The following is a 14,296-nucleotide window of genomic DNA, read 5'->3' on the forward strand; positions in this document are numbered from 1 at the left end:
GCTGGTCAGGGGAAGGGAGAAGGACGCGGGAAGCTGGTGTTCTTTTCCTGTGACTGACATCATTCATAGTATTTAGTATTTTATGAGGATTCCCAATTAGCCTCTGCCGAAGCAGCAGCGACTCTTCCTGGGGTCCAAAGAGGAAATTAAAACTTAACATTCATACGTCTGGAGAATAAGGGTTTATGCGGCTAGCAGGAGCTGTATTTCCCTGCATCTCAGCGTTTTTTCCTCCGTCCTTACTTAGAGAACCAGTGCAGTCACAAACATGAGTTTCATGTGTTTTTATATACCCTGAGTATACAAAACATTAAGAACACCTGCTCTTTCCGTGACAAAGACTGACCAGGTGAATCCAGGTGAAAGCTATGATCCCTCACTGAAGTCATTTGTTAAATCCACTTCAATCAGTGTAGCTGAAGGGGAGGAGACAGGTTTAAAGAAGGCTTTTTAAGCCTTGAGACAGTTGAGACATGGATTGTGTATGTGTGCCATTTAGAGGGTGAACGGGGTATGGTAGTTGGTGCCAGGCGCACTGGTTTGTGTCAAGAACTGCAATGCTGCTGGATTTTCACAGTTTCCAGTGTGTATCAAGAATGGTCTACCACCCAACGGGACATCCAACCAACTTGACACAACTGTGGGAAGCATTGGCGTCAACATGGGCCAGCATCGCTGTGGAATGCTTTCGATACCTTGTAGAGTCCATGCCCCCGAAGAATTGAGGCTGTTCTGAGGGCAAAAGGGTGGATGCAACTCAATATTAGGAAGGTGTTCCTAAAGTTTGATTTGCTCAGTGTATATTTCTACACTGAGGTTGGAATGATATTGTGAAAATTATGATAATGCTCTTTTAGTGTAAGAGCTGTTTGAGAAGACTGCGTGAAATTTCAGCATGTTTTGGTGGGATAGTGTTTTGGCCTGCCCAGTTAATAGACCAATAAGAAAAGGTTCCAAACCTCTCTGCCAATAACGACACATTTTCAGTTTCACTTTCCACTCAGACCACACCCAGACAGTGCAAAATTATTGCTTGAGAAATGGCTCTTATCAAAGAAGCAATTTTTTTTTTACCATTTTAATTGAAAACAATCAGTCAGGTACTTATTTGTTACCCAGCCAGAACTGATTAGATATTGAGATATAAACAGCTGCATTGGACCTTTAAGGGAAAAGAGTGAAATAAAATATAAACGAAAGCTGCGAAGTGCATTTAATGCATTAAGGTAATGTTGCGCGCAGCGCCAGAGAGTTTTATAAGAGCATCTAAAAGTTGTGATCAATCTGAGGAAGTTGCCTTTGAGATGTCTAATAAATTTGTGCATTGACTATGTGGATTGACTGCATTGCACTGTAGCTAAGTAATACATTATCTAACTGACTGTTAGTGTCTGAGATGGATGGGGAAATAACACCCCTTACGGTTTACAATGCATCAGCTGTTATTAATACCCATTGTACATGGACAGATCAGTGTGTGAAATCCTCTATGGCCATCGAAAGCATGTGGTGTCTGTTTGAGGCATATATCATGTGTATGCGTACATATTTATGTATGCAGTGTATGTTTTGAAGTGTGTGCGTGTACACGTGTCCGTGTGGATTCATGTCTGTCTCTCTGAGCGGAAGCGTGTGTGTGTCCATTCCAGACCTCATCTGAACAGTACCATATGTATTTTCAACTCCAGCCTTGAATAAAACATGCCTCTGCACCGTATATATCCATCGCCCATGGCTTCTCCCTGCTAGGGAGCTTCAGTGATGACCCTTACAGGCGACCTCTGTGTGTGTGTGACCCATCGAGGACTTCCTGCCTGATCAAAGCACGGCCACCCAGCCTGGGGTGTGACCCCTTTCCCCACTCCCTTCAACCCCCCCTGGACACCAATATGGGGGGTGTTTGGTGACCTTTTCCCTCTCTTCCTCAATCTTTTCAAGAGGGGAAAGATGGGAGAGGAGAGTGTAGAGGATAGATGATAGAAGAGAGATGGGATAGAGGAGAGCAAAGAGGAGAGATGGAAAAGGATAGATGGGAGTGGAGAGGAGAGATGGAGGAGAGTGGAGAGAGGAGAGATGGGAGAGGAGAGACGAGAGATGGGATGGGAGAGGAGAGACGAGAGATGGGATGGGAGAGATACTGAGAGGAGAGATTGGAAAGGAGATGTAGAGAAATGCACAGCACTCCAGCAACAGCTTTCTGAAGCTGGAGGTTATGTGCTTGAAATGACACGGGAGGGACTCCAACTGAGTCGGGAGATAAGAGGAGAGATGGAAGAGGAGAGATGGAAGAGGAGAGATGGGAGATGAAATAGATGGGGGAGAAGAGAGAGGAGAGGAGAAATGGGAGAGGAGAGGAGAAATGGTAGAGGAGAGGATAAATGGAAGAGGGGAGATGAAATGGGAGAGGAGGAGAGTGTAGAGGATAGATGGGAGAGGAGAGTGTAGAGGAGAGATGATAGATGAGAGAGGCGCAAGGAGAGATGGGAGAGGTGGGAGGAGTTAGATGGGAAAAGGAGAGAGCTTGAGAGGAGAGCTGGGAGAGGAAAGAGGATGAGAGAGATGAGATGGGAGGGGAGAGATGGGATAGGAGAGATGGGAGAGGATGAGATATGAGAGAGACGGGAGAGGAGAGATGGGAAAGGGGAGACGTGGGGAGAGGGGAGATGGAAGAGGAGAGATGGGAGAGAAGAGGAGAGATGAGAGACGGTAGAGGGGAGATGAGAGAGGAGAGATGAGAGAGTGGAGGAGAGCATGGGAGAGGAGATATGGGAGTGGAGAGATGGGAGAGATGGAGGGGAGAGATGAGAGAGATGGGAGAGGAGATATGGGAGCGGAGAGATGGGAGATGGGAGAGGAGAGATGATGAGATGGGAGGAGGAAGGAGGAGAGATGAGAGATGGGAGAGGAGAGATGAGAGAGATGGGAGAGGAGATATGGGAGCGGAGAGATGGAGGGGAGAGATATAAGAGATGGGAGAGGAGATATGAGAGAGATGGGAGAGGAGATATGGGAGAGGAGATATGAGAGCGATGGGAGAGGAGATATGAGAGAGATGGGAGAGGAGATATGGGAATGGAGAGATGGGAGTGGAGAGATGGGAAAGGGGAGACGGGAGGAGAGATGATGAGATGGGAAAGGAGGAAGGAGGAGAGATGGGAGAGGCGAGATGAGAGAGGAAAATGGAGATGAGAGATGGTAGAGGGGAGAGGAGAAAGTGGAGGAGAGAGTGGAGAGGAGACATGGGAGAGGAGAGAGGATGAGAGATGGAAGAGGAGATATGAGCAAGAGGAGAGATGAGATGGGAGAGGAGAAAATAGATGGGAGTGGAGAGATGGGAGAGGCACAAAGAGAGATGAGAGATGGAGAGCGGAGAGGAGATATGGGAGAGGAGACATCGGAGAGAGGAAAGGTGGGAGGAGTTATGGGAAAATAGGAGGGCTGGAGAGCAGAGAGGAGAGATGGGAGAGGAGAGATGGGAGATGAGAGATGGGAGAGGATACGAGATGGGAGAGGATACGAGATGGGAGAGGAGAGGATATGAGATGGGAGAGGATACGAGATGAGAGAGATGAGGAGAGATGGAGAGCAGAGAGGAGAGATGAGAGATGGGAGGAGAGGAAGAAAGCTGAGAGATGGGAGAGGAGGAGATGAGGGGAGATGAGAGATGGGAGAGGAGAGATAGGAGAGATATGAGAAATGGGAAAGGAGAGATATGAGAGGAGAGATGAGAGATGGGAGAGGAGACTGGAGATGAGAGTAGAATGGAGAGGAGAGATGGGAGAGGAAATAAATAGAAGAGAGGAGAGATGGGAAAGAATAGATTAGAGAGGAGATGAGAGATGGGATAGAGGAGAGGAGAGACGGGAGAGAGGAGAGGAGACATGGGAGAGAAGACATGGTAGAGGAGCCATGGGAGAGGAGACATGAGAGATGAGACAATAGAGAGGAGAGAGGATATGAGATGGGAGAGGGGAGTAGATATGAGAGAGGAGAGATGGGAGAGTAGAGGAGAGATGGGAAAGGAGATATGGGAAAAGAGGAGAATTGAGAGTGGAGAGGAGAGACTGGAGAAGAGGGATGGGAGAGGGGAGATGGGAGAGGAGAGACAGAAAAGAGGACAGAGAAGAGGAGGGATGGGAGAGGATGGATGAGAGGATATGGGAGAGGATGGATGAGAGGGGAGATGAGAGATGGGTTAGAGGGAAGCACAGTGGAGAGATGGTAGAGATGAGATAGGAGATGAGAGATGGAAAAGGGGAGAGGAGAGAGTGGAGGAGATATGAGAGGAGAGATGATGAATAGATGGGAAAGGAGAGATGAGAGAGGAGGATATATGGGAGAGGAGAGATGGGAGGAGAGATGAGATGAGAGATGGAGAGAGGTGACATGGGAGAGGAGATATTGGAGAGGAGAGAGGGTAGGAGATATGGGAGAGTAGAGGAAAGATGGGAGAGGAGAAATGAGAGAGGAAATAGAAGGAAGAGAGGAGAGATGGGGAGAAGAGAGTTGGGAGAGGAGATGAGAGATGGGATAGAGGAGAGCTGGGAGAAGAGAGTAGAGACAGGAGAGACGGGAGACATGGGAGAGGAGACATGGGAGAGGAGAGAGGGGAAATGGGAGAGGAGCGGAGATATGGGAAAAGAGGGGAGATGGAAGAGGCGCAAGGAGAGATGGGAGAGAGGATGAGAGATGGGAAAAGAGAAGAGAGCGGAGAGGAGAGATGTGAAAAAAGGAGAGATGGGGAGATTGGAGAGATGGGAGAGGAGAGATAGAGAGGAGAGATGAGAAAAGTGGAGAGATGGAGAGCTGATCGGAGAGGAGAGATAGGAGAAGAGAGATGGGAGAGGAGAGCAGAGATGATAGATGAGAGAGGAGATGGGATAGAGGAGAGAGGAGAGATGGTAGAGATGAGATGGTTAGAGGAGAGAGGAGAAGAGAGATGGTTGAGATGAAAGAGGATAGATGAGAGTGGAAGAGAGAGTGGGAGAGTGGATGAAAGGAGAGATGGCAAAAGAGGAGAGATGGAGACGAGAGAGAGGAGACGTGGGAGAGGAGACGCGGGAGAGGAGAGATGGGAGAGGAAATAGACGAGAGGAGAGCGGAGATGGGGAGAGGACAGATGATACAGAAGAGGAGAGATGGGAGAGGATAGATGAGAGAGGGGGAGGATAGATGAGAGAGGAGATGAGAGATTGGCTAGAGGAGAAAAGAGATGGCAGAGGATGGATGAGAGAGGAGATGAGAGGATGGATGAGAGAGGAGAGATGGGATAGAGGAGAGCAGAGATGAGAGGATGGATGAGAGAGAGAGATGGGAGCGGAGCAAGGAGAGATTGGAGAGATCTCTCCCTCCCTAGCTCCACACTGCAGATATGCGCAGCACTCCAGCAGCTCTCGTCCCCTTTCTGAAGCTGGAGGTTATGTGTTTTAAATGACACGGGAGGGAGAAGATGAGAGACGGGAGAGAGGAGAGATAAGAGAGGCGAGCCGGGAGAGGATGGATTGGAGAGGAGAGGAGAGATCATGGAGGAGAGTGACTAACAAAATCAATGAGAGCCCCCGGTCAGTAATTCAACAATGATTGCTACAAGTTTAGATAGCTGGCCGCTGGACTAATTTACCAATGTAAAAAATGTTAGCTGACGAGCTAATTAAGTGGCTGTCAGTAACCAGGTTTCCATCCAACCTTTTTATGTGTGTAAAGTACAGGCCTGACAGAAGAAAAAAAAAACTTTTCTGTATACTTTCCAAATGTTGACAAAACAAAATACACTAGACAAGGTGGGATCTTTTTATGTCGGTAAAATGAAAGATGCAAGTAATGTTGTTGGAAACGCTTTTATGTGCAAATATTGATATAACAACCATCATATCGAAGTAAACTTGGAGTCATGCGATGGTCTGTGGTCCTCCCACTATGACTTGTCTGGAAAGCAAGCAGTTTATTAGGCTACAGATGAAATACACTACAGGGCCAAAAGTATGTGGAGACTCCTTCAAATAAGTGGATTCGGCTATTTCAGCCACACCCCTTGCTGGCAGGTGTATAAAATCGAGCACACAGCCATGCCATCTCCCTAGACAAACGTTGGCAGTGGAATGGCCCATACTGAAGAGCTCAGTGACTTTCAACATGGCACTGTCATAGGATGCCACCTTTCCAACAAGTCAGTTCATTAAATTTCTGCCCTGCTAGAGCTGCCCTGGTCAACTGTAAGTGCTGTTATTATGAAGTGGAAACGTCTAGGAGCAACAACGGCTCAGCCGCGAAGTGGTAGGCCATGTAAGCTCACAGAACGGGACCGCCGAGTGCTGAAGCACGCAGCGCGTAAAAATCGTCTGTCCTCTGTTGCAACACTCACTACTGAGTTCCAAACTGCCTCTGGAAGTAATGTCAGCACAATAACTGTTAGTCAGGAGCTTCATGAAGTGGGTTTCCGTGGCCAAGCAGCCGCACACAAGCCAAAGATCACCATGCGCAATGCCAAGCTTCGGCTGCAGTGGTGTAAAGCTCGCCGCCATTGGACTCTGGAGCAGTGAAAACACATTCTCTGGAGTGATGAATCACGCTTCACCATCTGGCAGTCGGACGAATCTATATGTGCGCTGTAAGGAAACAGCGCGCAGCTACTATCTACTATACCAATACCAGAATGGGTACACTCACTATATCACGCAACATTGTTTGTGAGAAAACCATGAATTGAGTTGAAAATGTTATAGAAACCCATTGAACTTTGTTTTCTGATTCAGTGCATGGAAATTTAACCGCAAAAGGTATTTTAATGTGCACTATGTCATCACGCACAGCCTTTTTTCTGCGACAAGTCAATTTGATGGAAACACATCTCTAGTGTAAAAATGCGCATGTTGTTTTTATGCCGATTTTGAGAGAATGCCAAGAGTGTGCAAAGCTGTCATCAAGGTAAAGGGTGGCTACTTTAAAAAATCTCAAATATAAAACATATTTTGAGTTGTTTAACACTTTTTGTTGGTTACTACATGATTCCATATGTGTTATTTCATAGTTTTGATGTCTTCACTATTATTCTACAAATAAAGAAAAAGCCTTGAGTGAGTAGGTGTGTCCACAGGTTTGATTGGTACTGTAGGAACAAGTGGTCAATCTGGGATTGGGCAAACAATTGATGAGGGAAGGTAACATTTTACATTGTGGTCGAGATAATTTTCTATTCAAATCAAATTGTATTTCTCAAACGCGTGGTAAACAACAGGTGTAGACTAACAGTGAAATGCTTACTTCCGGGCCCTTCCCAACAATGTAGAGAGAAAGAACATAGAGAGATAATAGAAGAGCGATAGCAGAAGTAGTAAATCCACAACGAGTAATGATCACTTATATTATTGTGAGACGACCGAAGGGTAGAAATTGGAAAATGAATAATACATACCGCCACTCTCCTGTTGGAGTATAGCGGAGAAAATAGAGCACAGAGAGAAAACAGAAAGAGAGCGAGAGCTCATTGATCAGCCTCTTTCTGCTGCTGGGGAGCGCCGTTTGATTACACATGTGCGGCTGAAACCTCTTCTAGCGACGCCCCCAAGCATTATTGGATAAAAAAAAAAAAATCTTGTCTTTGCTGAGCTCAGCACCTCTGAAAGCTTAGCTGCGCCTCGCCACTCTGAGCGCCGGCCGATTTCCTGTCTGGCTCGATCCCATCGCTAAATGGAAGGGGCGCTTGTCAGACTCATGATGATTGGATGATGAATCAGACTGGATAATAGCTAAATCTCAAAAAGGGTGGGATTTCAGACGACTGCTACTCAGACTGGCTTCTCTGTTGACATTGCTCTTTGTTCCTTCAAACTTTGTACTGAAGGCCTATTTCAAAATGCTATGAAAAGAAGTCCACAGGACTGTGTAATCACAGAGAATTGGACAAATAAATCATGGATGGTAAAGAATAGTTGATCTTCTCTCTCGTTTGTTATTTCCTATTTAAATGTTGATGTTCCATTCTAGCAATCAGAGGAATGAAGAATATGCGTTTTAATCTAGGATTTCAAATAAAGTATTCAATCAGCACAGAGACATGGCTTTGTTATTAGGTATAATGATGTATTCCCATTGAAAGGCTCTGGGAGTTGACCGTCATGTTGAATATGTACTGCTAGTCTCTGTTCCTATCGCCATGCAGACGAGCGTACAATTTAGAATGAAGCAATGTATTTGGCCTTGGATTCTACGTTGCATGCTAGTACGGACATTGAAAAGAAGCCTTAATACGGCTGAGGCTTACACACCACGTCTCTAATTACTTTTAAGAGGTTGCTGCCTCTCCTTGCATGTAGCACTTAGCAGCCCCCAATGGACATTTTCCACGGCTAAATATAACATTAGGGGATTCATTAAGCAGAAAACAACGGTAATAATAGTACTAACAACAAAATAACACTGGTCTCACTCGACTTAGCATAAAAGCCAAGGAATGTTAAAGGCTGGTAGCCCATTCCAGCTTTGAGGGATCATTTAATGTCAAAGTTAGAATCATATTTTGGTGGTTTTTATTTGATGTGCCGGTGCATTGATTGGGATCTGTTTTAATTATTCATGTCAGAGTACACAGTGTAACTAAATAGAAAGTGAATGAATGCACACCGCTTTATACAAATAGATTTGACGAGTGAATCTCATCATATGCTGATGTGCCTTAAGTAATTCACTGATGTCTTTGGAACAATGCTTTTGTTTGCACATTCTTGAGAGACCTGGAAATAATTTGATAAGTCAGATTTATCTGATTTTGGATTCACAATAAGTCATTACTAGGCCTCATTGCCATACTCCTACCTAATTCTTTTGAGGCAATCAGTTTTTCTGAATTTATTTTCTGAATATATAAATAAATAATGGGATTGAGACATTGTAATTTGCAGAGGTATACAGGGCCTTCGGAAAGTATTCAGACCACTTGACTTTTTCCACATTTTGTTACGTTATAGCCTTATTCTAAAATTGATTAAATTGTATTTTTTCCTCATCAATCTACACACAGTTTTGCAAATTTATTACATTTTTTAAACTAAAATATAACATTTACATAAGTATTCAGACACTTTACTCAGTACTTTGTTGAAGAACCTTTAGCAGCTATTACAGCCTCGAGTCTGCTTGGGTATGATGCTACAAGCTTGGCACACCTGTATTTGTGGAATCTCTCCCATTCTTCTCTGCAGATCCTCTCAAGCTCTGTCAGGTTGAGATGTTTGATCGTGTTCAAGTCCAGGCTCTGGCTGGGCCACTCAAGGATATTCAGACTTGTCCCGAAGCCACTCCTGCGTTGTCTTGGCTGTGTGCTTAGTGTCGTTGTCCTGTTGGAAGGTGAACCTTCGCCCCAGTCTGAGGTCCTGAGCAGTCTGGAGCAGGTTTTCATCAAGGATCTCTCTGTACTTTGCTCTGTTCATCTTTGCCTCGATCCTGACTGGTATCCCAGTCCCTGCCACTGAAAAACATCCCCACAGCATGATGCTGCCACCACCACCATGCTTCCCAATAGGGGTTGTGCCAGGTTTCCTCCAGACATGACACTTGGCATTCAGGCCAAAGTGTTCAATCTTGGTTTCATCAGACCAGAGACTCTTGTTGCTCATGGTCTGAGAGTCCTTTAGGTGCCTTTTGGCAAACTCCAATTGGGCTGTCATGTGCCTTTTACTGAGGAGTGGCTTCCATCTGGCCACTCTACCATAAAGACCTGATTGGTGGAGTGCTGCAGAGATGGTTGTCCTTCTGTAAGGTTCTCCCATCTCCACAGAGGAACTCTGGAGCTCTGTCAGAGTGATCATCGAATTCTTGGTCATCACCCTAACCAAGGCCCTTCTCCCCCCGATTGCTCAGTTTGGCTGGATGGCCAGCTCTAGGAAGATTCTCGGTTGTTCCAAACTTCTTCCATTTAAGAATGATGGAGGACACTGTGTTCTTGGGGACCTTCAATGCTGCAGAAATGTTTTGGTACTCTTCCCCAGATCTGTGCCTTGACACAATCGGAGCTCTATGCACAATTCCTTCGAAGTCATGACCTTATATAGACAGGTGTGTGCTTTTCCAAATCATGTCCAATTAATTGAATTTACCACAGGTGGACTCCAATCAAGTTGTAGAAACATCTCAAGGATGATCAATGGAAACAGGATGCACCTGAGCTCAATTTCAAGTCTCATAGAAAATTAAAATACTCATTTAAAGAAGGTATTTCTGTTTTAAATTTTTTATAGATTTGTCAAAATTGTAAATAAAACTGTTTTCGCTTTGTCTTTATGGGACATTGTGTGTAGATTGCTGATATTTAAAACAATATTTAATCCATTTTAGAATAAGGCTGTAACGTAACAAAATGTGGAAAATGTCCAGGGGTCTGAATACTTTCTGAAGGCACTGTACCTACACAAAGAGAGATTTTGAGGCATTCTGAAAATATACTGTATGTCCTTAGATTAGGATTGGCTTTAAGATGGCCTAAAAGTATCAAGACATGCACGTATCAAGACATTTTAAGTCTGAATAATAGAAAATAAACTATACACCCGAACCTTGTCATAGTGGGTGTGTTCCACATCATCTGTACAGATTGTACGATCGTTATATAATGGGTTTTTTTACCTTTATTTAACTAGGCAAGTCAGTTAAGAACAAATTCTTATTTACAATGACGACCTACCCCGGACAAACCCGGACGACGCTGGGCCAATTGTACGCCGCCCTATGGGACTCCCAATCACGGCCGGATGTGATACAGCCTTGAATCGAAACAGGGACTGTAGTGACGCCTCTTGAGATACAGATGCAGTGCCTTAGACCGCTGCGCCACTCGGGAGATGTGGTTGCTGAGACATTAAACACTTAAACAGTCCAGATAATAAACACTATGCTTGAGTCCCAAATGGTGGCCTATTCACCATAGGGTGCCATTTGGGACACAGACTACATTAAACATCCCCAGGTATTTTAAAGATCTGATCATCTGTGCAGACCTGTGTTGAAACTGTGTGTCTGGAATGCAGCCAACATGTCACACTGTGATCCACTGCTTACATATACAGTAGGTACACCCAAAGCACCATGGGCAATTCTACATGCCAACTCATGGATTTGTCCAAACTCAGGATGTAGCATCAGCACCTAGCATTAGCACCTTCTGAAGCAGAGCTAACAGCGGAGGGAGGGTGAAGAGAGGGATGGGAGAACAGCAGTAGGAGGAGTGAACATTCCTTCAGGCGACGGGAAAAAAACTCACGAGTTTCTCGGGTGTGCGGCGTTGGCCGACTCCCGGTGTTTGTGACGCACCTGTTCCTTCGACACGCTGCACCGGATGCACAGGGAGCTTTCAACGAGCCGGGGGAATGAAGATCAATTATGCCTCCCCCCTCCCTCGCTCCCCATCTCCTACGTTCCATCCCTCTATCCGTCCTTCTCCTCCTCTTTCATCACATTATGTTAGCGCAAGGGTACCACCAAATTCAGCACAGTGAGGAAATAGAAGCATATTATTTAAGTGCTGCTGTTAAATTCAGGAGTGTGCACTTTAGCTTGGGTGGTGCATAGACATAAGGCAAGGTGAATATGGAATCAAGGGAATTAGCTGGAGCATACAAAATTGTTCCAAACGGGCATTTTGTGGTGTGTAATTTACCGAACTGCACTAACCTTGGATAACCTCACTTTTCTTTGTGTGTGCGTTCTTGTGTGTCAACGGTCAAGTAGAGGTTGCTTATATTTGTCCTGTTTCACACATGTACAAGTGTGTAACCTGTACAAGTGTGTGGTGTGAAATGGAAATATGTTTTTTGCATATCCCACCCTTGGAAAGCGGGGTCACGGCCAGGGATCAGCCATTATTGACTGCGACCCTGGCGCAAATAGGGTTAAGTACCTTGCTCAAGGGCAGACCGACAGATTTCACCTAGTCGGCTTGGGAATTCAAACTAGCAACCTTTCAGCAGCCAACACTCTAACCACTAGGCTACCTGCCGCCCACATTAGGCAAGGTGAATATCGACTCAGGTGATATGCTGGAGCATAGAAATTGTTCCAAAAAGGCACTAACCCTGGATAACCTCAAGTTTTTGTGTGCGTGTTTGTGTTGGTTTTGTGTGTGCATGTATGTGTGTGCCTTTTTGTCAGTCCATATGCTTTAATTGATGTGTAGTGTATGTGTTTATCCATGTGTCTGGTTTTTCTAGGTTTGGGGACGGCTACACTGTGATCGTGAGGGTGGGCGGCTCGCCCCCGGCTCTGGGCCCCGTGGAAGAGTTTGTCCACGAGACCTTCCCCGGTAGCGTACTGAAGGAGAAGCACCACAACACGCTGCAGTACCAGCTCCCCCACAGTGAGGGCGCTCTGGCCAACATCTTCAGCCAGTTCACCACTCATCAGCAGAGGCTGGGTGTGGAGGACTACTCTGTCTCCCAGACCACTCTGGATCAGGTAACCAGATTAAACCCTTCATTCAATTGTGGTTCTGGTTGAGGACCATAGAGAGATAATAGTATTTCTATGGTATTTTACTATATTCTGTTGTGGGGACACAGTGTGTGGAGGCTTTTGTTCCATCCCTGTACGAACAAGCCTAATTCAACAAATCAAGGTATTTTTTTGTGTATGGCGGTATGGGTGACTCTGATCCTGGAGGGCAGGAGTGTGTGCAGGTTTCTTTTCTTGGAAGGCGTGTTAAGGCTGGAGTAAACGTCTGCAGACACTGTGGCCCTCCAGGAGTGAGATGCCCATCCCTTTTAGGCATACATTATCTATAGAACACATTTCCTTTAAGACTTGTACACTGAATGCTATTAGACTTGATGTCGAATGTCGACTGCCTCACCCCACGTATCTGATGTGTTGTGTGAAGCTTGAGATCTGTTGCAATCAAGGCTCAATGAGAAAGTGCCTGGTCTTCAAAGCACAGCAGTGAAGGAGTAAGGCTTGACTAGAGCACCTTCAGAGGGGCAAAGGTCACCTGTCCACTCATCCTTGGGGAGGAAAGGAGTGGAAAGAAGGACTGTCCAGAATAAAACAAGCCTCAGGGTGAGAGCCTCTCAAAAGCAGCTGCCAGGAGAGGAATGCTGGAATCCTTCAGGAAGGAAGGAAGGAAGGAGGAGGGATAAAAAAAGAGAGTGAAAGAAAGAAAGAGTGAGTGAAAGAAAGAAAGAGTGTGTGAGTGAGTGTGTGAGTGAGTGAGTGAGTCAGTGAAAGAAAGAAAGAAAGAAAGAAAGAAAGAAAGAAAGAAAGAAAGAAAGAAAGAAAGAAAGAAAGAAAGAAAGAGTGAAAGAAAGAAAGAGTGAGTGAAAGAAAGAAAGAAAGAGTGAGTGAGTGAGTGAAAGAAAGAAAGAAAGAGAGAAAGAAAGAAAGAGTGAGTGAAAGAGTGAGAGAGAGAAAGAAAGAAAGAAATAAAGAGTGAGAGAAAGAAAGTGAGAGAAAGAAAGAGTGAGGGAAAGAAAACAATATAAAGAGAGGGAAAGAAAGAGAGGGAAAGAGATAAAGAACCAACAATGCAGCCATTCTGTAATAGACCATACTGTATTTACCAGATCACAGAGACTAAATAAATCACATGCGGGCTATAAGGTCACTGCACTAAAACACAAAGGGGATAAAAACCAACACCTATGGGGGACTGAGACCAGACAGTCACCTTTCAGCTGGTGATTTATTGATGACAGTCCTGACCTATTGTACTGTAAGACCTGGCTCGCACTACAATTAATATTGATCAGGCCCCAAGGCTGAGGCATTAATGCCTATATTGAAAGACATTGGCCGTGTCCGAAATCTGTCTTGCCTACTACTTAATAAAACAACATACTGTGTACTAATCATACTATATACTATTTAGATCGTACTGTTGTGTAGTAAGCTACAAATATCAAGATACTAGGCTCACCCATACTGAAAAGGTGTCATGTTATATGCAATGGTGTTGTTTCCCAACATTTGTCCATTTTGGTACAGCCCGTCCCCTTATCTGATTATCAGCTGATTATCAAGTATGTATCAGCTGATTATCAAGTATGTATCCAGATACAGCATTGTCCAAAAGCCACTGAACTTATGAAGTACATGATTCACTGTACCGCTAGACTGTACTTTGTTGTGCATATTGTTCTCTGAAACTGAGTTTTTCACAAATTGAAAACACAATATTTAACTTGAGCACGAGGATGCTATTTCTCAACTGTATGTGTTAGATATTATCTTCACCTTCATGGAAAACAAAGGGTTACCTTTTGTCTGATAATGAGGACAAGCACTGATGCAGTGATAACATTACCATCTTCTATGTTCC

At 44.9% G+C, this 14,296-nt stretch overlaps 1 protein-coding gene across 2 annotated transcripts in view; it reads left to right on the forward strand.

Moving 5' to 3' along the window:
- The window catches only part of LOC106577627 (phospholipid-transporting ATPase ABCA1), a 230,701-nt gene that overhangs the window by 212,905 nt on the left and 3,500 nt on the right, over positions 1-14,296 (forward strand). For both annotated transcript variants that reach the window (XM_014155904.2, XM_014155905.2), the window contains exon 49: positions 12,198-12,441. In XM_014155904.2, the coding sequence (XP_014011379.2) occupies positions 12,198-12,441 (244 nt within the window). The remainder of the gene's footprint in view (positions 1-12,197; positions 12,442-14,296) is intronic.

Source organism: Salmo salar, chromosome ssa18 (assembly GCF_905237065.1).
Source record: "Salmo salar chromosome ssa18, Ssal_v3.1, whole genome shotgun sequence".
Classification (NCBI taxonomy): Eukaryota; Metazoa; Chordata; class Actinopteri; order Salmoniformes; family Salmonidae; genus Salmo; species Salmo salar.